This window comes from Nuphar pumila, chromosome 9 (genome assembly GCF_984573655.1).
Source record: "Nuphar pumila chromosome 9, dmNupPumi1.hap1.1, whole genome shotgun sequence".
Lineage (NCBI taxonomy): Eukaryota > Viridiplantae > Streptophyta > Magnoliopsida > Nymphaeales > Nymphaeaceae > Nuphar > Nuphar pumila.
In genome coordinates, this window is record NC_143257.1 from 116,527,348 (window position 1) to 116,554,396 (window position 27,049).

The 27,049-nt window shown below is 36.3% G+C and overlaps 1 protein-coding gene across 1 annotated transcript; it reads right to left on the reverse strand.

The window, feature by feature from the left end:
- Positions 1 to 363: 363 nt before the first annotated feature.
- On the reverse strand, positions 364 to 26,734 carry LOC149828992 (protein STRUBBELIG-RECEPTOR FAMILY 8-like). Its single transcript, XM_090017190.1, has 18 exons — positions 26,731 to 26,734; positions 26,522 to 26,654; positions 26,466 to 26,478; positions 26,156 to 26,349; positions 25,965 to 26,036; positions 25,808 to 25,873; positions 25,636 to 25,707; positions 25,480 to 25,551; positions 24,517 to 24,588; positions 24,348 to 24,413; positions 24,188 to 24,253; positions 23,699 to 24,045; positions 22,685 to 22,935; positions 22,118 to 22,386; positions 10,143 to 10,275; positions 5,748 to 5,887; positions 804 to 960; positions 364 to 507 (listed from the first exon to the last, which is right to left on the reverse strand). Exons 1-18 carry the CDS (start codon positions 26,732 to 26,734, stop codon positions 364 to 366), a joined length of 2,271 nt encoding a protein of 756 aa, XP_089873316.1.
- Positions 26,735 to 27,049: the final 315 nt, after the last annotated feature.

Below are 27,049 nucleotides of genomic sequence, written 5' to 3' on the forward strand. Positions count from 1 at the left end.
TGTAGCCTGATAGGTTTTGAATTGCACATTGACAGATTCAGTACCAAGAATTTACATCCCAAAGTTCACCATGGGTCTGCATGTACAGATCCAAAATCATTTACATCCTGAAATCTTCTGAAGAACGTTATATACTGAAGTTAAAAGTGAAAAAAAAAAGAAAAAAAGAAATCAACAGGTCAGAGCCAATAAAAAACAAAAGATTACAAAGAACTCTGGCACCATCTTCAGAGTGAAAAACGAGTTGTTTCCTCATGGATGAAAAACTACAAGTTCATATATGGCATAGAAAGACTAAAGAAAACCCCGCAACCATACAGCATGTTTCTGTTGTCTCTGTCTCGGTAGAGGAACACAACATTGTCACAGTGGAGAACTTTCAAATGCTGTGCCAGTGGTCCAGAACGATGCATTATCAGATGCATCTACAGAACTAGGGCTTGCTCTTTGAAATAGATGAAGTGCAGCAACCACTTCAGAAATTGGTGGTCGAGATTCTGGCTCGGACTGTCGATAATTGGAAAATGATTAAAGATAAGAAGTGTATGCATTAGAATCATTGAGGATGATAATGACAATAGATCATGTAAATATTTATATTTGGGCACACATGCAAACATCAATAAATATATGCCTAAGATAGAAAAAATCGGGTGTATGCATTAACTGGCAACAGTATAAAGCTTTTTTGTTAATTCAAATTTCATTTTTCATCATACATCTGTTTGTTTGAAACACTTAAATATTATTTTGGCATCATGCCCCATTATTCTGAATAGACACAATGTTAAGTTACTGAGCACCTGAACACAAGCAGCAGCAACATCAGCATATGGTGAAAGGGACCTCAATGAGCAGATGCCATGAAGTGCAGGATCAACAATTTCCATTAATTCATTAGAATCACGCAGTCGCGACACAAACCATCTCACAAGATATTGCTCAGATCTCGGCAGCAAACTAGGAACAGTATAAAATATGAGTATTTGCAACATGAAAAACCAAAAGTACAAATGGAGATTTTCATTTGACCAGTATAACCAAAATCAAAACTATTAGCATAATAGGTTGCATAAGTTGCTTGCACATATTTCAAAACATATTCCTCTGCAATTTTAATCATAATTAAGCTTTCCCTTATAGAAACAATTTAAATGTACCATGCTACATTGCAGAACCATCAACAAAATCATAAATAACCTGCTGATACTATCAACCATCATAGACAAGAAGTAATTAGAGAAGAATTTTATGGCTCTACATCAGTATAACTTTAAGATAAAGTTCAAATAATAAAGGAAAAGAATATTCAATGTATAATGTTAACTGTGAGCTTGTGCACATGCATCTAAGAGAGAGAGAAAGTGTGTGTGTGTGTGTGTGTGTATAAAGCTCATAAAACATCCTTTTAATAATTGTTTAGTAAAATAAAAAGGAAACTTTATGTAGAAGAATAAAAAGCTTTTGATTCCTGTATGATGAAGCCTCAGTGAACAAATTGAACATAAGATTCACATACAAGCTTCATGAAAGAAGTACTAATGCATTTGTACGCATCTATACTACATGCACGTTGAACTCATCGTGTATCTGATAATAGAACTTATAGAGACAAAGAAGGTTCTTCATAGAAAAGCAAGATACTTACAATCTCCACATGATATGGATGCTTTCTCCGTTTGTCATTCTATCAAATGACACATTTCCTGTCAAACGGTTTTTTATTCTATCATTGTGGACACTCATCATCTTAACACCACAGTCCTAACTAGGGTTTAAATCCTATAACTCAATATGACAATCATACTAGTAGGGCCCCACATGACCCAAGCCAAACTGTTCAAACAATAATATAAGTTCTTTTATACTTATGGTTGGATTCGAACCTATGACCTTCTGAAAATACATTTTATTTAATTTTTTTTATTTTTTTATGTAAATACATTTTATTTTTTATGTAAGAAATAAACAAGCTTTAATGAGCACCAAGTTAGGCTTAGGCTTGGCTGATATAAGTAAAGAATCTTTAATGACCCGAGCCCAAGATTTTGCAAGAAGATTGGCTCATTGTGCAGCCCTACATACCAGATCATTACTGACCAATTTTGCCATCTGCAAACCAAAGTAAGTTTCTAGAAGTTAAGGTAAACTAGCCAAATATCTTTTACTAAGCTGTACATGAACAATAGATATGACATGAAAAAATATATATGTAAGCATGTAAACCAATAAAGTTCAAGGTCTTCAAAATGCAAGCTTCAAGAGATATGAAGTCAGAATCTGTAAGCACCCATTTTAAGACAAACATTAATAAGGGGTTGGGTAAGCCCATACTCTTGCAACTGTGAAGCTAGGAAAGCAAGGTAAGAGTGAAAAGCATTCTCGTTTGAATCACAGAGCAAAATGAAGTTGAAATTCCATATCCAACTAAAATAATTAAAAAAATGTTATTTTTATTTTTTTCTGACATAAGGGGGGAGGGGGTTGAGACCCCATTTTCCACCTCTCTCTCTCTCCTTACAACAACAACAAACAACAACAACTACGCCTTCATCCCAAAACAATTGGGGTCGGCGATATGAACCAACAAGAAAATCATTCTGGGTCTTCCACATGAATCCTTCTCCATTCATTTCTATCCAATGCCATGTCCTCGGTGAGGTTCAAAGCATTCATATCCTTTCCTATCACCTCTATCCATGTCTTCCTAGGCCTACCCCGACCTCTTTTAACTAATATATTTTCCCATTTCTCCATCCTTCTAACTGGAGCATCATTAGGCCTTCGTCGAATATGTCTAAACCACCGTAAATGATTCTCTCTCATCTTATTTTCAATGGGTGCAACGCCTACCTTCTTACGTATCTCCTCGTTCTGAATCTTATCTTTTATTGTATTTCCACACATCCATCTCAGCATACGCATCTCAGCTACACTCATTTTTTGAATATGATGTCTCTTGGCAGCCCAACATTTCGTACCATATAGTAAAGTGGGCCTAATAGTCGTCCTATAAAACTTTCCCTTCAACCGCAATGGCATTCTACGATCGCACAACACTCCAGTTGCACTCTTCCATTTCATCCACCCAACCTTTATCCTATGATTTACATCTCCATCAATTTCTCCATACTTTTGAATGATAGATCCCAAATATTTGAAAGAATCATCCACCGGTATTTCTTGCTCACCAAACTTCACTACACTCCCATCTCTATTTCGTTGCTTACTAAATCGACATTCCATGTATTCTGTCTTACTCTTACTCAACTTAAAACCTCTTGCTTCCAATGTCTGTCTCCATAATTCTAACTTAGCATTAACCCCAGCTCTAGACTCATCAATCAAAACAATATAATCAGCAAACAACATACACCACGGCACATTTTCTCTCTCTCTCCTTAAGGAAAAAAAAAACAATAATCTGGTCTGGAATGAAAATCATGGTCAGATTTGGCCCGACCCAAACCTTACTCGTGTGGACATGAGTACTTGGGGCTGTCACAAACCTATGTTACATAGTAGACAAGGCTTCAACAATGAACGAACGGATAGAATAAAATTTATTTTTCATGCATTACAAAAAGGATGTAGAGAAGGAAACAGTCATTAACCCCTCCACTCCTCTTATGCATGCGTTATGTTGGTATACATATATATGCATGATAAAAACAGTAAATTGGCTGAATGTGGCACATTTAACAGAGTTCAGGCCAGGTATTCCTGAGGAACATTGCACTAATCCATTTTCATGTGCTTTGTCCTCAATGAAACTCTAGGTTATTGGCGGAATGAGTAGAACTATTTCTGCATGGTAGTAGGAGTTGATTGAGAACTATAGACCGACATATGCATAAGTGCTGGTGCAAGACTTTGCCTCATAGTATATTGAAGTAAATTCTGCAACTTCTAATTCTTCAAGGGGGAAGAATTTACAAGAAATAAATAGGCCCCAAATATGCAAATCTTATTACCAATAGGCCCACTAAAGTCAGTGTTGCCTTCAATTTTAATGAAGATAGAAAAAATACAAGAAATCACAACCTATAGTGTCATGAAATATCAAATGGTTGATGAGTTTCTGGCATGAGAGAGAGAGAGAGTATTGAGCTACATTAGCAGGCAATACCTTTTCATTTGACTAACACCTTAAACATGCTTAAGAAATTTTATACTAATGACTAAGATACTACTTAAAGAGGAGATACACAGAAAATAAACTGCAGTGTACTGCCAATCCACATCAATGGAAAAAGAGGCAACAATAGACATCTACACTTTGAAATGATGAACTTGCCCACATTTGAACTTGTCCGAGTGTCACTTAACCCTGATATTTCAATGACCACAGTAAATATATTTAATGTGACTGATTCCAAGATGTTACATGGAATATTCAAAATTTCCTTTTCAATCTTTCCTTATACAAAGTTACAACCCATTTGATGCATTTTCTTCTCATTGTAATTCTCTAACACAGCATTAGTTCTAGCAGTTCAGCAGTTGAATTTGCTACTGCACTTTTTTATTTTTGGAAATTTTCCATTTAGGTATGAAATTTTTAGCAAATATTCCCAAAAAACAACCTGCCTTTAGAAAAAGACTTCCTGTGCAAGTTTTTGAAAAAACTATAAAAGACTAACCTCCCTTCTGTATGACAAACTACTGTTACCTTATTCAAACCATGAGTAAACTGTACCAAATTTTTTATATTTTGCTCGTAATTTTTTACAAACTTAGTAAAATACATGCTGCAATTTTAAGATACAGATTTTTTGGTAACTTTTTTTCTAAAATTTTCTGATAATTTTTATTTCATTTTTAATAAGATTTTTTGGAGTAAGAGTTTAACATTTTATTTACACATTTTATAAGCCAAGATAAAAAGAAAGATTCCATTAATTTATTATCACGAACGTGTACAATAGACCATAAAAGAGAAAGATAGGAAGGAGAAAAATACCACTTATATCATTTTTCATGTATTGTGATTAGTGCAAGTAATTAATAGGATACATTCAAATTTTACTGTCTTGCTTTCTTTATAATGATATATGATATGGCATGTGGCTTATTCACTTAAATTTAATACTTTTTAAAAGTTTCAATCTTTAAACCCTTCTGATACATGCTACGATATGCTTTTTGATAGCATTACAATTAGGCTTTTCTTGTTAATAATATTGTGATTATTTACTAACTGTTACATAGTGAGTCATATTTTGTTTTAGGCTTACTTCATATTGTAGTTTTATCACTGGGAAGTGTTTTTTCTCTCCTTGTTACTAATTAAACAAATCTACAAATTTCTTAATGTTTATTGTTCATTTTATAAATTTTTCTTAATTTAAAAAAAAATCATATATTATGAATATGATATGATATGGTATGATATTATGATGTGATAAACCCAACTCTTAGACCCTTCTGATACACATACACCTTTCATTATGCTTCTTAAAACATTGGTTTAGTCTTTTAAAAGAAGGCACTGACCACATAAACCTCATAAACCATTGCGATTAGATTTCATGTTCTTAGAACTGTAAGATGGTTAAAATATCATTTTCAATATGTAGAAGTCAAAGTAGATTTTTGGGTAAACAAAGCTATAAATGGATAAGTACATAAATCGTTATCTAAATTAATATGTTTCCTTCTGTTTCACTAATTTCAAGTAAATTGGTGGAATTTATGTATCTAGCAAAGATGTGTGGAGGCATTTGAGTGCTTTGCTATAATAGAACCTGTCTTTTGGCTTTCGTCCTGTCAAGAGCTCCAACATTATGATGCCAAATCCGTAAACGTCACCCTTCTCAGTACAAATTCCAACCATTGTAAATTCAGGTGCAGCATAGCCAGACGAGCGGAATGACGAAGATGCAATCTGTTGCAGAAAAAGGTTTCATTTGAAGAAACTATCAGTCAGCTACAAAATTTTGAATCCAGGCATTATCTACAATTTTCAAACAGTTTTTCAAGAAGAGTGATAATGCAAACAAAGTTATGTATATCATAATTACATATGCACTAAAAATGTGACTGAAACAGTTCTATGAACAGTAAGAATTAAGTGGTCAAGAGAAGAATGAATTGGACTTCCAAGGTGTGACCTTTCATGAATAGAAAACATGTAAGAGACATTTCCAAGGCATGCTAAGGTGATCTGGCCCGAGTACTTTGTAAAGTACTCAGGCCACATAAAAAACAAAAAATTGCTACACATGCAGTGATTTACACAAATTTACTGCATGTGATGGAGAAAATCGCTACATATGCAGCAATTTTCTGTGTTCTGTGTGGCTCGAGTACTTTGTAAAGTACTCAGGCCCGATCACTGGATCTGCTCTGGACATTTCCGGCCCTATCTTGTTGACCAGCGCTAGTGGTTTGACTTCTATGTAAATGTGAAAGCACATGTTCGTAGCTAACTTAGTTCATCATGGAAGAAAAAAGTATATTAGAGTAGATTTCCACTTAATCCTGGAAAAATTGATAAAGGAATCTTTAAAATTCCACATGTAAAAACTCAAGAACACAACACTTTCATAAAAGCCATTAATAAAGCAAGAGATGTAGAGCTCTAAAGCACGTGGGGGATCATAGATGTGAAGCTGTCGTGTAGCTTTTTCTGTCATAAGCTGAGTCCTTGTAGGGGGGAAGTCAGTCGTGTGCTATCTGTCATACCTGGTCCTTTAACTGAGCTTATGATGGTGGCCCTTTTCGTGAAATGGTCATTCAGGACACATGTGAGCTCTTTTGGCCACATTTTTGTTAGAGGACCTTTGTAACCGAGACTTTGGGTTGTCATTCTGGGTGCGGGTGGAAGAGGCTCTCTTATGACATGGGAAGAGGTTTCTAACTGACACTTGGCCCGAACTAGCTAGATGGAGTCATTTTCTCTTTTAACCAAACAGTCGGCATGTCCGTTTGCCCCTCGGGTTTGGACAATATAAGTTGTATAGGGAGGTTGTCATTTTCTACAATGGACTTTCGGTGCTGGAACGCTGGGAGAGGAACCTTGATAATGATTATTGTTTGGTGGACTCAGATTAATCACATTTATCTGACTAACTTCTTGGTTCTCCCATGAAAATCCGAGGTACTAGAGACATTAAGAAGGAACAATTAATACAGATGATGGCTTGTGGAGCACAAACCATTATGTTGTTAGATGGTCCTTGATCCATACTTTTCCCCGGGAACCAATTCTCTCTTGTTTCACAAAATCGAACTGCTTCTTCTGTGGTGCGGTCATTGTTGCTCGACTCTGGCCCTTCTTCATCCACTAGCAACTCTATGTTGTCTATGTAGTCTTGGATGACGTGCTTTAGGATAAAGCAATCGTCGATGTCATGAGTCACAACTTTATGATATTTGCAATATTTGGTTGGGTCTTTACCCTTCATCTATGGCGGATCTGACACCTCAGGTAGCTTGACTAGGCCATCCTGTAATAGTAGATTCAAAACCTGTGACTGAGGCTGTTCAAACTTGGTGAATGTTCGGTCTCTAATCCACTTGGGATTGCCAAATATCTATTCTCATTTAGCTTCTTTGGAGAGCCCTTCGGGTTGTTTGCCTTCTGCCTCTGACTATCATTCTTCTTGACCTTTTGTCCCGTGGCCCGCACTATATTGACGTGGCCTTTAGATGGGTTTGACTTATTATATATGTTGCTGTCGTTATTGTTCTTCAGGAACCTATCATATACTCCTCTCTTGATGCCTACTTTAAAGGTGATAGCATTCTTGATGAGTTCGGCATAGGTTTCAACCTGAGTCATACTGATGAGCCTCCATAGAGGTTGAGAGAAGTTGTCCATCAGAATGACCAGTGCATAGGAGTCAAAGATTGTCTCTTTCATCTTACTATGGTTTGTTCTTGCAGGGACGGCACTTCGGTATCTAATTTTTAGATGATCAGATTATAGAGGTGAGCCCCTATTTATAAAGTTCAGAATAGGATATGGATTACTAGATTTTCAGGTCCGAATCTAACCCCAAATGATAAATCCTATCCAAGAGAGTCCTCTCAAATGAAAGCTCTTCCAAGAGGAGTCCTCCCATCCTAGAAGACGCGCAGGGCGTTGGAAAGAGATAGGGATAAGCCTCAAAGCTTATCTTTACATTCGGAACAATGGACGACGAAGCAGTTATGTCATCCCATGGCGAACGACACTTCCGTTTTGCCGTCTCCAATATCGAACGGTGGTCCGTTCTGTTGTCCCGTAATTGATGGCAGTTTGAAAAGTCATCCTCTAGATGGACGACAAAATATCCTTTGTCCTCCGAGCTTTAGGGGTTACCTGATTTTTACTGAGTACCTGTAAACACTTGAGAGGACATCAATAATTGGGCATCATAAAATTTTGGTGTCTACAGTTGCCCCACTTTATCGTTAATTGATGTGATTTGATTTATGACAAAGAAATAGACATGCCAAAATTTTAAAACACAACTGGGTTGCCAAGACTGTGATTGGTCTCGCCGAACGAGGTCATTGTCCGTTTGAAAACCACTGGGTTTTGGAGACCATTTGAATCCCATCGAACGAGGTTGGGCCAGTATTATTGAAGAAAAAAACTAGGTTGTCGAGACCATGATTGGTCATGTGGAACGAGGTCGATGCCAACATTCGAAGGGAGGAATTAGACTGTTGAGACCGTTATGAGTCTCACCGAGCGAGATCAGATTTGTCCGAGGACAACTGGATTGCCAAGACAGTTTGGTGGCCTTGTTGAGCGAGGTCGGTGCTAGTGCAGAGACAGGGGAGTGTTATAAGAGGGACATTTTCATCCCTATCTTGTTGACCAACCCTAGTGGTTTGACGCCTCTACAAATGTAAAAGTAGATGTTTAACTTTGTAAATTTTTCCCTTTCTTTAAACCAAATTAATAAAAGGAAAAGGGTGAGCCAAGGTACCCTATGTTAAGTTATATATATATATATATCGTAGTAAATCGAAATACCCATCAGGGGTATTTCAGTCTTTTCACTGTAATAGGCATCAGCCCATTAGGGGCTGATATTTTTGTTTTTCTTTTTGTATTTTATTTTTTGTCTTTTTTACTTTTTGTTTTTTGTCTTTTTTCAAGACTGATGGAACAGCTCCATATAGCTGTTGGAGCGGCCCCAACGGTCACAAATGTGACCATTGGGTGCAGCCCCAACAGCCATATGGAGCTGCACCCTTGTGCCTCCATATGTATTATAAATAGTCTTATTGAGGCCTTGTATTCCGAACTCATTTTTTATGAGGATCTCTATGCAAAAACAAAGTTATTTGACCCTTGTGTGGGTGGTTTGATTATTCAATCAAGTATTCTACTTGATTGAAGTGTGTTCTTGCATGTTTATTGGGTTGAATTCATTTCATTACACCCTAGACTTCCTCTTACTCAGTTTTCCTCTTCCTTTGCTATTTCTTTCTCCTCTTTTTCTCTCTTCATTTCTTCTTGCAAGCACTAAAGGAGGGCATCAAGGATATAGATTCCCACAAGTTTAAGGTTTTATATTCCTAGAGAAATTTTCATATTCAAGATATACTTGCTGCCTTTCAAAGTGACGAAGATCCCCATTGGAGAAAAGGGAAAACCAGCCTTTTCTAGACTCATTAACTCTTTTGTGGTTTGATACAAAAGTGTTCATGAATGATACATGAATTTGATGCCTTTGGCTTGATCTCTTCACCTTCAACATGGTTTCAGAGCTCTCTCTCCTCCCCCCCCCCCCCCCCCCGTTTTGTATATATGTTCATGCCAAGCTGATGAGGGGATATTGAAGAATAACTAAATTCCTGAACTGCTCCATATGAACAAAATCATGGCTTGTCACACTTGACAAATTAGTATGCAAGCACAAGCATAGATAAAATGTACATCTTCATAATATAAAAGGGAAAAAAATCAATAGGAAAAAGGAAACAATAATAAATTTAATAATTGAACTTCAATTTTAGGAGAACAACATGGAAAACATTACTGATTCTGCAGCAGAAAGATCGAAAAGGTCTGTTGGTAAAACTACCCAATAGAAAAAAAAGAAAGTACTTGAGAAGAAATTAGTTTGCTTGCAGCTAATTGTCTTATAAGTCAAATTTGAAAACTTAATTCAGGGGATCAGATATGAGAAGAAAGAAACCTGACGCCTAGCATTAGATAGCACCGCCAACCCACAATCAGATAGTCGAGGATTAAGCTCATCATCCAACAAAATGTTACTGGCCTTCACATTTCCATGGATAACAGAAGGTGAACAAGATATGTGCAAGTACCTACGTAAATTGAGAAAGAAATTACAAACCGACATCCATATTATTCTGCAGGTGTGAAAATGTAGTTTCTGAGGAAAAGTTTGACCTTAAAAGAATTAAGAAAACATACAAAGATGACAAATAGTTAAGGATATCATGAAAATGAAGCTCCAGTCCCACATAGCTGATAGGCCTATTCCAATACACCAGATAAGAAGCACCATCAATGTGAATTACTTTTATTAGATGCTAGCAACTGCAAAGCATTTTTAATATGACACAATCAACAATCACCCCATAACTCAGATGCCAAGAGGCACTCAGTGTTAAGATATATACATGTATGTATATAAATATATATATATATATATATATATATATATTTATCATTGTAATAGTTAATACCCAATAGAGGTATTTTAGTCTTTTCACAATGTTGTAATAGGTTGCCCCCATTAGGGGCACAATAGTCTTCTATATTTTTATTATTGATTTTCATCTTAGTAAATAGGATTGGGGTTGAGGGCATTTATGTAAAAGAGACTTAGAGTCTTTGTGACCTCCTCAATGGCTCTATTTCTAGTTGTTAGGGAGAGTCCCAATGACTCTTGGGGTGTTTCTTTATGTATATATAGGGGTGTTTCCCCTTTTGTAAGCTAATGCTTTCTGAAGCGTTTAGTTATAAAATTCCTTATTTTTTTATTGTGTTCTTGGCCCCTAAATGGCCTATGTGTATGAGTTTATGTGATTGACTCATAAGTGGTATTTGTGCTTTTGAATATTATGTTCTTGTAAGCTTATAAGAGGCACTATCTTGTTCTTGTTTCATTATATGGTATAAGAGCTTTGGTGCACTTGGGTTGTGATTTATTTGTGAAGATCAAGAGGAGGATCATGATATTGGTGGAGCATTGGTTCATTGCCTCGGGAAGCACGCCATCAAACCTCTTCAACAAATTTCTAGCTATCTTCTTTTTCTCTTCTTTGTTACCAGCTCTCTCTCTCTATTTCTTCTTATAAAAATGGAGGATGAAAGAGAAGTTGTCATCAACATTCCTGAGAGACTTAATAATACAAACTATGTGAAGTGGGCATCCATAATAAAGTACAAAATATGAGAAAAGGATATATGGGGTCTAGTTGATGGTACTGAAAGAGAGCCTAAGCTCATGCTCACCAAGGTTGAGAATGGCAAGGAAGCAGCTCTTCAAGGAGAACTGTCTAAAGTCGTTGTCGAATATGAGAAAAAATGAAAAGAATGGAGGATGGGTCATTCAAAGAATATTGGATGGCTCATCAATAGTGTTGATATAAAAAAATGCTTAAGTTTGGCAAAATTTGATTTTTGCTAGTGATGCAAGAAAATATCTTAAGGATATGTATTGACTAAAAGACAGCTCATATATGTAATATATAAAACAAGTTTAAAACCATGACCCAAGGAGAAATGAGCATTAGAGATTACTATAACGTTCTCTCTTCTTTGGGATGAATTGACTCAACGAAAGTTGAATATCGTGTCATGGAAACAACTATGAAAATTATTTGGTTGAGATCTTCTCAAAGATATGGGAGTCATCATCTCTAGTCCTTTAAAGATGTGTTGTGATAACAAGAGTGTTATCTATATTGAGAGCAATGATTACACTAAGTAAATTAAGAAAACAAGAAACGATCAAACAAGTCAAGCAGAAAAGAAGTAATTGTGGTGTTATTTTTTAGTCAATCAAACCCCTGGGTTCAGCAGAGCCGAACCCAATCGAGCTAGGTTTGGTAGAGCCAAACCCAACCCTCGACAGAGCAAAACCTAGTGGGGCAAGGTTTAACACTTGTGGCAACGAGGGGAGGAGAAGGAAGAAGAAGAAGAAAGAGAAGAGAAGGAGGAGGATGAGGAGGAAGAAGATGAGAGAGAGACAGGAGGAGGAAAATGAAGAAGAAGAAAGAGAAGAGAAAGAGGAGGACGAGGAGGAAGAAGAGGAGAGAGAGAGAAAAAGATAGAGGGGTACCTTGCAATGAGCAGTCACAGCCATCGAAGGAGGAGAGGAGGGAGGAGGGAGATAAAATGCCCTAAACCCCCACCCCTCCTTATTTTTTTAGGTCCAAAATGGACTCGGTCAAAGTTGATCGAGTCCATTTTGGACACATATTGACCGCACCCAGGGCTATGTTAACCACACTGGGTGCCGCACCTGCATCGTGTTGCGTCAACACAAGTGCGGCACCCGGTTAGCTAAGTCTCTTAGTTTGGGAGGCAAACTAACTATAGTGGAAATAATAGCTATAGTGGTGGCTATAAGAAAGCTATTTGTCATCATTGCCATAAACAGAGACAATAAGACCCAATTGTCCCAAGCTCAATGATACCTCCAAGAACAAGGTGGCTTTTGTTAAAGAATCCACACTAAAGCGGAAATAATCGATTAAAGGAGGAGACTATTTTTCACTTGCTCAACTATCGGAGGCAGTTCAACAATTACTTAAATCTCCATCTACTTCGAGTGTCGTGATAGCCTCATCCTTTCTTCCAAGTATGTCTTCTTAGATCCTTGATTCAGGGGTTTTCTTTCATATGACACCTCATGAGAATGGTCTATCCAACTTATGCATTAACTCAAAAACTTTTTATGTTTTCATTGCCGATGGAACATCTTTGCAAAAAAGTATTGAAACTTTAGATTCTTCTCAAAACTGATGTGTTCCAAAAGTTAGGGTTGTTCCAAAATTGAATTTAGACCTTTTTTCTGTTTTCCAAATTTCTGATCATGGATGTGAAATCTCCTTCTCATCTAAGGGTTGCTCCGTGCAGGATCTCCGGTCCAAGAAGCAGATTAAGCATGGCCATAGGAGGGGAGATCTCTACTTCATGAACTCTCTAAATCTTTCTCCAAAATCTTTTTATAATTATGTCCAAGATAAGGATATATTGAAACTTGGCATAAAAGACTTGGACATACAAGCTAAAAGATGTATCTTTTCTCTTTTAGGAAAAAAATTTGTAATGAAAGAGATTTAATTTGCAAAGATTGTATCTTTGAAATAATGAAATGCATCACATTTCCTAATAAAACTTTTGTCTCTAAAAGACCTTTTGAATTAGTGGATTCAAATGTTTGGAGACCTTCTCTGGTCATATCAAAAGGAGATTATTTATATTATGTTACATTTATTATTAATTTAATAGATATGTGTGGATCTACTTCCTTAACTTCAAATTTGACATTTTTTGTTTCTTTGAAAAATTTCATATGAATGTTAAAAATCAATTTCAAAGCAACATTTTCATCCTTAGATCCAACTCGGGTGGTAAATACTTATCAAATGAATTTTAAAATTGCTTAAAACAAAATGGGATTTGTCACTAAAAATCATGTCCTAGAACTCTTCAACAAAATAGACTAGCCGAAAGAAAACATAGGCATGTTATAGAAACCACTAAGACATGTTTGAATGTGCATTGTGGACATGTTTCAATAGTTGTGTGTATGCATGTTCACTGAGAATTTTGCTTAAGATGCATCGGTGGTCAGATGTGAACCAATGGTAGGCCATGTGGGCCAGGAGCATATGTAGCTCCAAGATTAGTGTTATCAATTATAAAAATCACTTTTGAAATTATTAGCTTCTAAATTAATTGCATTGTTAAAATTGTGGCTGACCAGCTCTCGTGTTGTGTTTTGCATGTTGATTTGCAAAATGATTCTCTTGTAAAGAATTTGACTTTTGTTAAAGAGATAAACAGTGTAATTAATATTTTTCTTCCTGGATGTCCCTTCCACAGTATGGGAATCTTGGATTGTGGTTTTGGAAAAACCGTGAAGATACTAAAACTTTGTGTGTGATTGTGCCCCTGAACCCGATATGGTGGTTCGCCTCCTGGCCACGGTTTTAAGGAGTTTTCAGCTGCTTTGCTTAGGGGTGGTCTTGTAGACACAACTGTTGTTATTGGTATACCAAAAAAGTGGCACCAGTGGATGTTGATTTCCCTGGTGTCCTGACATTAAATGTTGATTTCTAATGTTCCGATGGATGGTATTGATTCCTAATATTGGTTGAGGAATAAGTGTGGAACGCTGTAATAAAATACAAATTTAGTGTTAAGCTACAACTAGGAACCCGTCTTGAACTTTCGAGAATTGTTGTGGTTTTAATGAAAAGTAGAACTAAACTTGTGTGCATTTAATAGGGACATGCATGCAAAAGAGAACTCTAATAATAACTTAATCATTTATTTATGCATGTGCATTGGAATCATGCATATTTATTGTTCTGCATTAGTTCATGCATTCTTACTTGTTCTGTTTCATGTGAGATATTGTTATTGCATGATAATTGCTTTTAAATGCTTGAATGGTAATTGAATTATGAGATTATTGTAGTCATGTTCCTCTGAAAACTTGCATGAATTTGATTTATACATTTTCTTACCTATTTGAATTTTTAGAGGAATTCGTACAAGAATCTTTGATTCTTACCCAATACTCCATATGTTTTTCACAGGACCTGGAGCTCAGTGATGAGGATGACTGCATCAGGAAGTCTACAAAATCGCGTGACTTCCTATATTCTTAGACAGTGTGGCTCTAGGATTTTAAACTTTAATTTACTTATATTCTCAGACTTTGATTATTGATTAATAGAGTTAGTTGTTTTGATTGGTTGGTTTAATATAAAAATTCCTTGTGGCTTGAAATGTTGTTAAGTCTGTGAGGCCCCAGATCCTTTGGTTTTGGTTTCCGCATTTGTTTAGAAGAAAAAAAATCCACTTTTCGCGGGGATGAGTTGGGGTCATTACGAACATAATGGTCCTTAGCCATTAGAGCTATTGGGACCTCCCCAACAGCTATATTTAATTATTTATAGTTGTTGGGACCTCCCCAACAACTATAAACAACTATATTTATAGTTGTTGGGGATGGTTCCCAAGGACTCTATATGGTCTTTCTTCTCTATATAAAGGGGAGTAATCCCCTTCTTGTTGTATGCTTGTTTCAAGCTTTCTTTGGAATATAAATACATATTGTTTATGCTCTTGTATTGCCCATTAGTGGCATTGTCCTTGTGTTTGTATCTTGACCCATAAGTGGTCCACGGTGGTGTTCCTACTTGCGTATTTTCAATTTTGCAAGCCCCTAAGAGGCATTTCTTTGTATTTCTTATATTTCATTATAGGGTCGACCTATAGATCTCCAAAACTTGATAATTATGGTAGAGATTATAGAGGCTACAGCTATTTGGTAGAGATTGTAGAGGCTATAGCTATTTATAACCAGCAAAACAGTTTCCATTCTCTGGTCTCATAGATATGGGTCTAAATCAGCTACTTAAATGCAATACTTTAATAAAAAAAAGGTAGAAAGATGCTTTTTGTATGCATTAATGCTATGATTTAACAGAGAAAGAGAGAGAGAGAGAGCAGTAATTAATGTAATACGTTTACATAAAGAACTTCCATTTTCTGTGCAACCCACACGCTTAGTGAGAATGAGTGAAGGCTTTTCTTTGTTTATAAAAGCAAAATCTTCCCAATCCCATGTCATGGGTACATGGATTGGGTCTTGGGTTTGATTGAGCCTGACTCAAATGTCCAAAACCATGACCCGTACCTGTTTTCAAATTCCTTTTTCGTTTTACACTTTAAAGGGGTGGATAATTAGGGCCCAAGTCGGGCCGCCCCTAATGCCCAAGCCCAACCCAATAAATTATCGGGTCAGGCTTGGCCTGACTTTTATCGGGTTGGGTTCTTAAGATGTGGCCCAAGCCCAACCCGGATTGGGTTGGGTACCCGACAATCTGACAGGTACCTGACCCGATGTCCACCCCTAACTACCATTATAGATTATAATATGTTGCAGGTTAGACTGCAGCTTGTTAAAACATGTAATCTCATATGCATATCTCATATGTAATCTCATATGCATGTAATCTTTTCTTTTCTTTTTCCTTAGTTAACTTTAGTTAGTCTTAGTTAGAACTTAACTAGAAATTAGGTTTAGTTTTTTACTTTTTGGACTGTTATAGCCATTTTCTTTTTGACTAGTCAAAAAGGTGCTTTTTGACTAAAGTCAAAAAGCAAGTTACAAGAGAGTCGTTGGACTCCCAACGGCTCTAAATAGCGTTGTTGGGAGTCCAACGACTCCCTTGATGGTTCCTCTCCCTTCTCTATAAATATGGGGTACTATTCCCCTTGTATTTCATTCGGTTGTATGGGATTTTCTCCCAAGTTAATGAGATTCATTTTTTATTCCTTTTGCATACCCTTTTTCGGGTATTGTGTATATTCTTATGCTTGAGCTCTCTTTGTAAGTATTTGTTGAGAGTTGCTTTGGTTGTGGGTTTCATTTTCTTACATGGTATCAGAGCCATTGATGGAAGCAATCAAAGATTTTTTGTGTGCATTGGGAAGCATGCCACTCAAGTTTTCTTCAAGAGAGTGAAGTCTCTTTAAAGTAGTGGGCGTGCGAAGACTTGGAAGCTTGGAGGATTGCTTATTTTTGCTATTTTGTGGTAATCTTTCTCTTTTCTCACTTTTTTAAACTTTTTCCTCTTCTTCTTTTTTCTCTTCTCATTCACAATCTTGTAAAATGGATGACAATGATAATGTCACCATTAAGCCCATAAAACTCAATGATTCAAATTATGTAATATGGGCTTCTATCATGAAGCACCTTATTTGGGGAAAAGGATTATGGGGATTAGTGGATGGAATCGAGGAGGAACCTAAACTAATTCTCACCAAAGGAGAAAAAGAAATACCTCTCTCAGAGGTAGAAAAGTCAAAGCTATTTCCACATATGAGAAAAAGTAGAAAGAATGGAGAATGGGACATGCAAAAATCATGTCTTGGCTTATATCAAGTGTTGATATAAAAAAGTGTTCTAGCCTAGCCAAATTTGAACACACCAATGATGCGTGAGATTACCTTAAGAGAATGTACTCTCTCAAGGATATTGCCCACATATGCAACCTTCAAGAAAAGGTTTGTAATATGATTCAAGGGGACAAAAGCATTAGGGAATATTACAATAGTTTGTCCGAGTTATGGGAGGAACTGCCTCTCCTTGAACCAAAGTGGCATTGCCCACATGACATAGAGCTTCGCCAAAATCAAGTAAATGCGGAGCATTTCTTTCAATTTATCAATGTTCTGAGATCAGAATTTGAGACAACCAAATCCGCTCTTCTTTATTGGGAAAAAGTTTCTTCCATTGAAGATACAATTGAAGAGTTGAGCATGAAGGAAAACAGACTCAAGAAAAGAATTTCTAAAAGTGATGACGATTGTCTTAGTAGTATCTAGACAGGGAAATCATGTTCGTTCATATAAACCTCTGTATATTGGGAGGACTAATGATGAAAAGCATGAAAGTGAGTTTGAAAGGAGAAAGATCATTTTTTATTATTGCCGTGAACCGGGACATGTCAAAACATATTGTCCAAAGTTAAAAAGACCTTATAAAAAGAAGGCTGCCACAGTCGAATCTCCACAAGAAACAAACGAGACATCCATTGGGAATATGTCTCTAACTCAACTGGTGGAGGCACTTCAACCTCTTCTCAAAGGAGCTTCGTCATCTGCTGGAGCCGTTGTCTCTTCTGTAGGCATCTCCGATCCTGGTAAATCTCTTTGGCTTCTTGATTCTGGAGATTCTTTTCATATGACACCCAACATAAAATTGTTATCCCAATGTCATAACTCAAGTGGTTCAAACGTTTTTACTGCTGACGGAATATCTCTTGAGATTAAGGGAATAGGATGTTTTGAAAATACCTCTCAAAACTCAAAAGAATTTTGCACTCCAAAAATTAGATAAATTCTAAAACTTAATTTAAACCTTTTGCCCGTATCTCAATTAACTGACCATGGGTATAATGTTTTTTTCTCCTATCGTGATTGTTGAGTACAGGATCACCAGTCAGGGAAGCTGATTGGGGAAGGCCATAGAGAAGGAGGCTTGTACTACATGGATTTTTTGGAAATTCCCAAGAATACACTATATTGTAATGTTCAAAAGTTAGATTTGGATCTTTGGCACAAAAGATTTGGACATCCTTGTATATCCAAGATTCAATTTTTTCCAAACATGGAAAATTTTTGAAGCTTTTACATGTGAAAAATGTATTCTTGGAAAAATGAAAAGACTACATTTTCAAGAAAGAACTTTTGTTACTACATGACCACTTGAGTTGATTCATTCTAATGTTTGGGGTCCCGCACCTGTTATATCTAAAGGTGGGTTTATGTATTATGTGATCTTCGTAGATGACTTTACACGGTACACTTGGATTTATTTTCTTAAACATAAATTTGAAGTTTTCTCTTTCAAATATTTCACAATATGGTCAAAAATCAGTTTAAAGAGGATATCTCGATATTTCGTACTGATTCAGGGAGAGATTTTTTATCAAAAGAATTTAAAAATTATTTGAATCTATATAGGATTTTATATAAAAAATCATGTTCTTACACTCCTCAACAAAATGGTTTAGCTGAAAGAAAGCATAGGCATATTATAGAAACAGCAAAAACCCTTCTCATTACACATCAAGTACCAAAAATTTTCTGGGCTGAAGCAGCCTTAACTGCTGTCTATCTCATCAATAGGATGCCTTCTTCCTCGATAAACAATATTTTCCCAATTGAAAAGATTTATAATCAAACTGCAGATTACTCTAGGTTGAGGGTGTTCAGATGCAAATGTTTTGTATTTACAGATAAGAATGATAAATTCTCTTCACGTGTTATTTCCTATGCCTTTTTAGGTTATGCAAGTCATAAAAAAGTCTACAGGTGTTTCGATTTCAGAAATAACAAACTATATGTCTCAAGAAATGTATCTTTTTTGGAAAATGAAAGTTCCTTTGAAAATAAAGATTCTACAAAAACAGACGAGTACTCCTTTCTATTGGACTTAGTTTCGAGGAGTAATGAAAGTGATATTGATCAAGATGATCAAAATGATATCACTAACACTGAACCAGTTGATAACAACCAAGATTGTATTCAATACTCAAGATGAGGAAACTTAGAAAGACCATGTGCTTTTAAAAAGTACACAAAGGAACAAGACCCCATGTCTTCAACTAGAAAATCCACTAGGATCTTGAAAGTCCCTAAAAAATTTGTGTCATATGAGTCTTTTTCACCAAAATATCAAGCCTTCATCACCGTAATTCACTCTTATGAAGAACCTTCCAGTTATGCTATAGCTAAGGATCAACCTGAATGGGTTAAAGATATGGAAGTTGAATTAGAAGCTATGTCACATGGGTGCGGGTGTGGGTGCGGCGCAATTTCAAAAATTTTGGACACAGGGACTCGGCTATATATATATATATATTAAAAAAAAGTGCACAGTCTGTTCTGTGACTGTGCACACAACACAGACTGTGACTATGCACACAGCACAGTCACTGTGACTGTGCACACAGCACAATCTGGTTATATATAAAAAGTTATTTTTTTTTAGTTTTTTATCCTAAAAATGGATGAATATAGACTCGGTCAACGTTGATCGAGTCCAAAACATGGACGGACTCGGCCCCGGTGCGTTGACCGAGTCTGACTCTTCGTTGACCGTGTTTGCCTCGTGTCCGAAGCCGTACCCATGTATGCACCCTTGTCGGGGCGTGTCAACGCGGGTGCGTCGACCCCCTAGCCGAGTCCGTGTGACATAGATTAGAAGCTTTAAAAAAAGCAAACACTTGGACCATTCAAGATATCCCACCCAACAAAAAACCTATTGGTTGTCGCTGGGTGTACAAAGTTAAGACCAAGAGTGATGGCACTCTTGAGAGGTTCAAAGCTCGGTTAGTTGCCAAAGGCTATTCCCAAAAATATGGAATATACTATGAAGAACCTTTGCCCCAGTAGCTAGAATGACCACTGTTAGAATCTTGATAGCTCTTGCCTCTATAAAGAAATGACATATTTTTTAAATGGATGTTAAAAATGCATTTCTAAATGGAAGTTTAGATGAAGAAGTATACATGGATCCACCACCAAGAATTAATGTCCCTGAAGGAAAAACTCTTCGCTTAAATAAGGCTTTGTATGGTCTCAAACAAACTCCAAAAGCTTGGTATGATAAGTTTAGTAAGGTTATGCTTGATTTTGGTTTTCAATCTTGTCTTACTGATACAACTTTGTTTGTTAAGAATTATAATATAGGTATTATTATCCTTCTTCTCTATGTTGACGACATGATCATTACCGGAAGTGATAAACAGGGAGTTTACAATATTAAAAAGTTTCTCAAAACACATTTTGAAATGAGTGATTTAGGTTTTTTGAAATACTTTCTTGGTATAGAAGTTGCATACTCTTCTAGAGGATATTTACTAACTCAATCTAAGTTTGCCTTAGATATTGTTGACAGGTCAGGCATTTCAGATGAAAGACACGTTGACACTCCCAAAGTTATAAATGTCAAGATAAAGATTGATGATGGAGAATCACTTGAGAATCCAACTCCTTATAGACAACTCGTCGGGGCACTATCGTATCTTTCCATTACAAGACCTGACATTGCACATGTTGTCCATACAGCCAGTCAATTTCAGCATGCTCCAACTTCTGTTCATATGAGAGCAGTTTTGCAAATTATTAGATATATCAAAAATTTCATTTCTCGAGGGTTATTTTTGTCTGCTTCTTCTAACCTAGAACTACTTGCTTATACTGATGCAAATTGGGGTGGTGATCCAAATGACCTCCACTCAACTACTGGTTTTTGTGTCTTCTTAGGGGAATCTTTGGTCTCATGGCGATGCAAGAAGCAACAAAAAGTCTCTTTCTCGTCAACAGAGGCTGAATAAAGGGCAATGGCTACAACTACTATGGAAATAGTCTGGCTTCGATGACTACACTCCGACATGGGAGTCGAAAGTTTAGGAGCATCAAATCTCTACTGCAACAACAAAAGCTCCATATATATTGTCAGCAACCGGACATTTCACAAATGCACCAAGCATATAGAAATGGATTGTCACTATGTACAAGAGGAATTGCTACGCGGCATCATCAATCTTCCCTACGTCTCTTCAGAATATCAGTTGGCGGATTTCTTTACCAAATCACTCGCGGCTCCTAGATTTCACTTTCTCTTAGACAAACTTTTGGTCATCCAACTGTATGTTTGAGGGAGAGTGTTAAAATATGTAATCTTATATGCATATCTCATATGTAATCTCATATGCATGTAATATTTTCTTTTCTTTTTCCTTAGTTAGTCTTAGTTAGAACTTAACTAGAAATTAGGTTTAGTTTTTTACTTTTTGGACTGTTATAGCCATTTCCTTTTTTACTAGTCAAAAATGTGCTTTTTGACTAAAGTCAAAAAAGCAAGTTACAAGCGAGTTGTTGGACTCCCAACGGCTCTAAATAGAGCTGTTGGGAGTCCAACGACTCCCTTGATGGCTCCACTCCCTTCTCTGTAAATATGGGGTATTATTCCCCTTGTATTTCATTCGGTTGTATGGGATTTTCTCCCAAGTTAATGAGATTCATTTTTTATTCCTTTTGCATACCCTTTTTTGGGTATTGTGTATGTTCTTATGCTTGAGCTCTCTTTGTGAGTATTTGTTGAACTTGAGAGTTGCTTTGGTTGTGGGTTTCATTTTCTTACACAGCTATATTTAGATAACTTTAAAGCACAATATATTGTGGAAATGGAGTCCACCAACCAATTCATCAGTAATATTAAATCAGTAGTAGGGAAACTAGGACCATTAATGAAAAGTAATAAAAGCTATCAGCATTTTAGACAAAGAGAATGGATATTACTAAGCGGCGGCAGCAGTGCAAGTCATTCCACAAAGATTTAAATAAAGCATAATTAAAGGATGCCTTTTTAAGTATACTTACTCCAAAGCCCTTGCTATACCAAGCACAATATGTAATCTGGCATCCCATGACAGAACTTTCTTATGATTACCAACACAGTGTAATGCATCATGGAGAGTCCTATTCCCGATGTACTCATAAACAAGAAGTTGGTGTCCATGCTCTGCACAGTAACCTACAAGGTTAACAATGTTTGGATGCCTCAAATGTGACAAGTTGGAAACAATTTCCAAAAATTGCTCTTTTTCATGGAGGGATGGTGGCATTTCCACCTTCTGGACTGCCAAAACCTGTGAAGCAAATTAAAAATAACAGAAAAAGGCATCATATGTAACCTTCAAAACAAGAGCATGAGTGACAACAATCATGATATGGCCTCATATTCTTAACAAGTACAGAACATGTCTACAAAACACGAAACTGAATATAACACCATAAATTTAATCCCACTAAATTTCCCCATTTCTGTACTAAAGTACAAAACCATGACTGCTATAACTAGTAATAACTCACCACAGCATTAACTGGAGACTGCAAAATATTTTAAGCAACTAGGGGTAAAAGAGTAAACTGGATTAGATTGAATACCTCATTCTTAGGAAACTCTGCCATGTAAACACATCCGGTGGACCGTTCCCCTAAAAGGTTGTTCTCGCTGAAGTTTTCTGTTGCCTTTTGAAGGTCAATAAGAGAGTATGACATTGCAATTGTATGGGCTGTCGCTCCTATCCTGGCATTTCTTCTTCCACCAAGCCTTACTCTAATTGATTTATGATGTATAGGTGGAGCCTTTGAACTGAGAACAGGTAGGCGAGGCCTAATACACTGTGTGTTCACTTCTAATATTGCAAAAGAAACATAATTAACCAAGTTAGAATAATATAATATTAGACAAAGAACGTTATCCACAGAAATCAAATTGCTGCTTAGAGAAAGAATTTTCTTTTTTTGAGAGAGAGATGCTTAGACAAAGAATATTGGTACATGGAAATAAATTTGCTTTCACAGGTTCCAGCTATTACTACAAGCCAACATGATTACATGCAAACTAAATACAAAAAAATTTAAAAAATCACAAATAATAAAAAACTGAAAAATGTTTCAAAGTACACAACCAAAAGATGATTATAATGTTTTCAATATTATAAAAAAATAAATATAAAATACAAACTTTGGTGGCCCCAAGCAGCTAGGCAATAGGCTGGGTAGGCACAATAGGTCAACTAGGCAGCCTAGGTGGGATTTTAACTACTAAGGTTGGTTGGCCTAAATTTCAGTCAAAATAAGAGTGCCTAAACCTAGCTTGTGGACCCAGATAGTTGGAGCATTCAAGGAAAGCATCTTGTCCCATGTCTTCAAATGGGCAGCTGAAAGCAACAAAGACAAGGCTATTTACAAAAAAATAATTTAGAGAAGAATTTCTTTCTGTTTGATTTATCTTAAATTAATTCTGTTAACTAGACCTAATTGCTTTACAATTTTTGTATGAAATGCATTTCCAGCTTTTGACAATTGAGATCCATAAGAAGAGCAGAATTTTTTTAAACTACATCAGTAGAAATAGTCATTTTTATTAAGTGCTGGAAAAAAATGTACTGTTACCATCATCTGAGGTAATTGGAAGAGTATCATTGAAGCCATCAATTCTAGTCCTTTTCTCACACTTTTCTTTTGGAGAACTGCGAAGTCGGAATATAACAACCAACATTATACTGGTTGCTAGAAACATTCCTGCACTAACAGCAGCAGCTAATTTTCCTGGCATTGTCCTTTTATTATGATAGTTACTAACTCCATATGCCGGAAAATTCTTAAATGCACTGAACTCATTTGGTTGGCTATAACTGATATTATGTGCTGTAGGAGGAGACATATATCTTGGAAGGGGAGAGTGTGTCTGATGCCCCAGTTGATCATCATTGCCACTCTGGAATTTATTCCCTGCAGTTCTGTGTTCATGATTTTTTACATGGTAATATCAAAAGTGACAAGAAAGTTAACCATCAAAATTATGGTCATAAAATCAAAAAGGATATTTTTCTAAAGATATCACTTATTATCTCCAACCGACATATACAAAGAAGGTGGTACCTGTGATTTGGAATTGAGTCAAACTCCTTGGGAACATAGCCACTGAATTGGTTATTTTCAATATTTCTGGCAGAAGCAGAAAATTAATGAACTAAAAGAGTAAATAAACAAATATTCAATAAAAATTTGTAACCAGCACAAAAAAAAGTTCAACACCTACAGATTAGAGAGAGGGAGATTGGCCAGAAAGTTAACAGATCCAGTCAAATTGTTACCTTGTAAATATCTGCCAGAAGTTGATAAGTTCAAAAATTTTAAATCAATGCCCAAGTATTCTTCTTGAACTTAATTTAAAAAAAAAAGTTTTAAGTTTTAACTCTCATACTCACAGCCCAGAAAGGCTGGACATAGAGCTGAATGAAATAGGAAGATCTCCAGCAAGATTATTGAAAGAAAGATCCCTGTAATTGTCCAATAAGAATAAATAAACTATAGATCAATATCTTTGTCAAAATTAACATATTAAGTGTGCAAATATCAGAGTGCAAAAATGCAATAAACAGATAGCATGTTAACGAAATGAGCTTCAGGTATTTAATAGGCCAACGATGACCATGCCCACAGAAGCACAAGTTGAGGCATAAACAAGATGCATAAACTGAAGGACACAAATGTATATGAATTTTGAATTTTGTATATATAATTACTGCGATATTTATGTTATAACTGATATTATAAAAAATATCACAATACTTTTCCATTAATGTCAATGTTGGCTGAAGCTTTTTTCTCGTAATTATCAAGATATTTTCAATATATGGGGGACTTTTGTGATGTTCTTAAAGACTTGCTATCTGGTGATCAGTATCACCTGCTATCACCACATCTTCTGATAACCACCTCCATGTCATCAGCTTCGTCCACCAGACTGCCACATGGACTAACCACACTAATGACCCATTCGTCTCCAACGCTCTCAACTGCAAATTTATTTCCTTACTGCCAAATCCGCTCATACTTGCCAAAAGGATACCTGCTTATTCTTTGAAAAGTCTATTTTTACCAAGAACTCTAATATTTCATCTTGGAATCTTTCTATCAACTTCCTCTTGGATACACCAACTTCATGTCCAGCTGTAAATCCATCTCTGTCCCATCCACTTCCTAACCGAAAATTAAACCCCACTTTCTATCAAACTATCCAAACCCTTCCAAACAAGTTACTTGCCCAGCATATGCTAATGGTAAATATAACCAATCTTTCTTAAGCACATCCAGGATTCAATATAGAATGTTTTCTAATTAATATCTCAATCTTATCCTAATGGAAAGTAAATTCAGCAAAATCTTACAAAATGGTGATTTTCTTCAAGTCAGTGAAGATGTTGCCAATCAAGCAAGAGAGGGAATTGTGGCTGAGATTCCTGCACTCAGAAAGCACAAAAATAAATTCACAGCATTCATTAAAATATTCTGAAACAACTAATCGCCCAAGAATGAAAACTCACAAGTAACTGAGTGATGACATAGCAGAAAAAATAAATGGAATATCTCCAGAAAATTTATTTGCTGATAGATCCCTGCATGGTCATGGTGCAAGATTTGTGATAACAGAGACAAAACCAAACAAATGAAAAACCACTTTAAGAATGAACTGCACCCAAAAGGATAATATCTTACAGGTATGTAATACTAGCAGGTAATTCAGATGGTATTGTGTCACCAATGCTGTTGTTGCTGACATCCCTAGATGTGAAAGATACAATTGCGATAATATAATACTTCTATAAAGATATGTATATCTCTGTATATTGTGGATGAAAACACAATAACCTACAAAATATTCAAGTTATGAAGGTCTGAGAGGCGGTGTCCGAGTGTTCCAGCAATCCCAAGTCCATTCAACCTACTGCTAAAGGGAAAAAAAACATGACTAACATTTCATCGTTATGTTTCTAAACATGAAGATGGACTACAAAATCAATGCTTGGCTAATCAAAATACAACAGTGTTCTAGATATGCATTACATTGATACAACTGCCGACCCAGAACAGGAAATTCCTTTCCATGACTCCCCACAAGGATCACTGCGACTTGAACTCCAACCAATCAGTTGCACCGGGAAATTCATGGAGCCATATAGGTCCAGAAGTGCCAAGACTACAGTTTGTACAATGATGCGGAAGAGAAAGTTAGCAAAAGCAGCATAACCATGAGATTTCTGCAATTTAACGACAAGAAAATTCAACTATATATCACTAGAGTAATATGACCTCAACTCTATATCACTAGAGTAATATGACCTCAACACAAAAATCAAGTTACCATCTACACAACTTGTCCTAAGAAACTGCACGATTATATACTGAAAGAAGGACAAGAACGGTAATTACCATCCAAATAATTTGTCATTCCATCGGTTCTTCCAACCAATACCACCAAAAAGAAAACGCCAATCGTGATAATAAGGGAATTCTTTTTCTTCATTGTCGATATATTCTTTCGAATCAGCAGAAGAATTTCTACCTATCATTCAGAAGCAAAGGAAAAAAGCAAAACAAAAATGCTTTAATCAGTCAAGAAGCATCTTACTGTAGCATACCCATCTTTTCAAACATGAATAGAATACCAAATACATATATCAAGAACCACACTTCCGAAATTCATGATACCAAGAAAAACCTACTTTGCCTGAATGGGGAATCCAAGATTCATCAAAAAGCAGAAAGAAAAAGGAAACAAAGAAATGCAGAGAGAGAGACTTTACTAATTCACCTTCGGATTCAAGAAAACCAGTTCGGCAATGAGTCTGAGAGAGCGAGAGAGAGCAGTGTCTGTTGGGATGGCGTTGCCGTGTTTTGTATATGCGTTCTGGCGGGGAATGCCACGTCATCAGAAGTCAAACTCACCAGAGGTTGCCA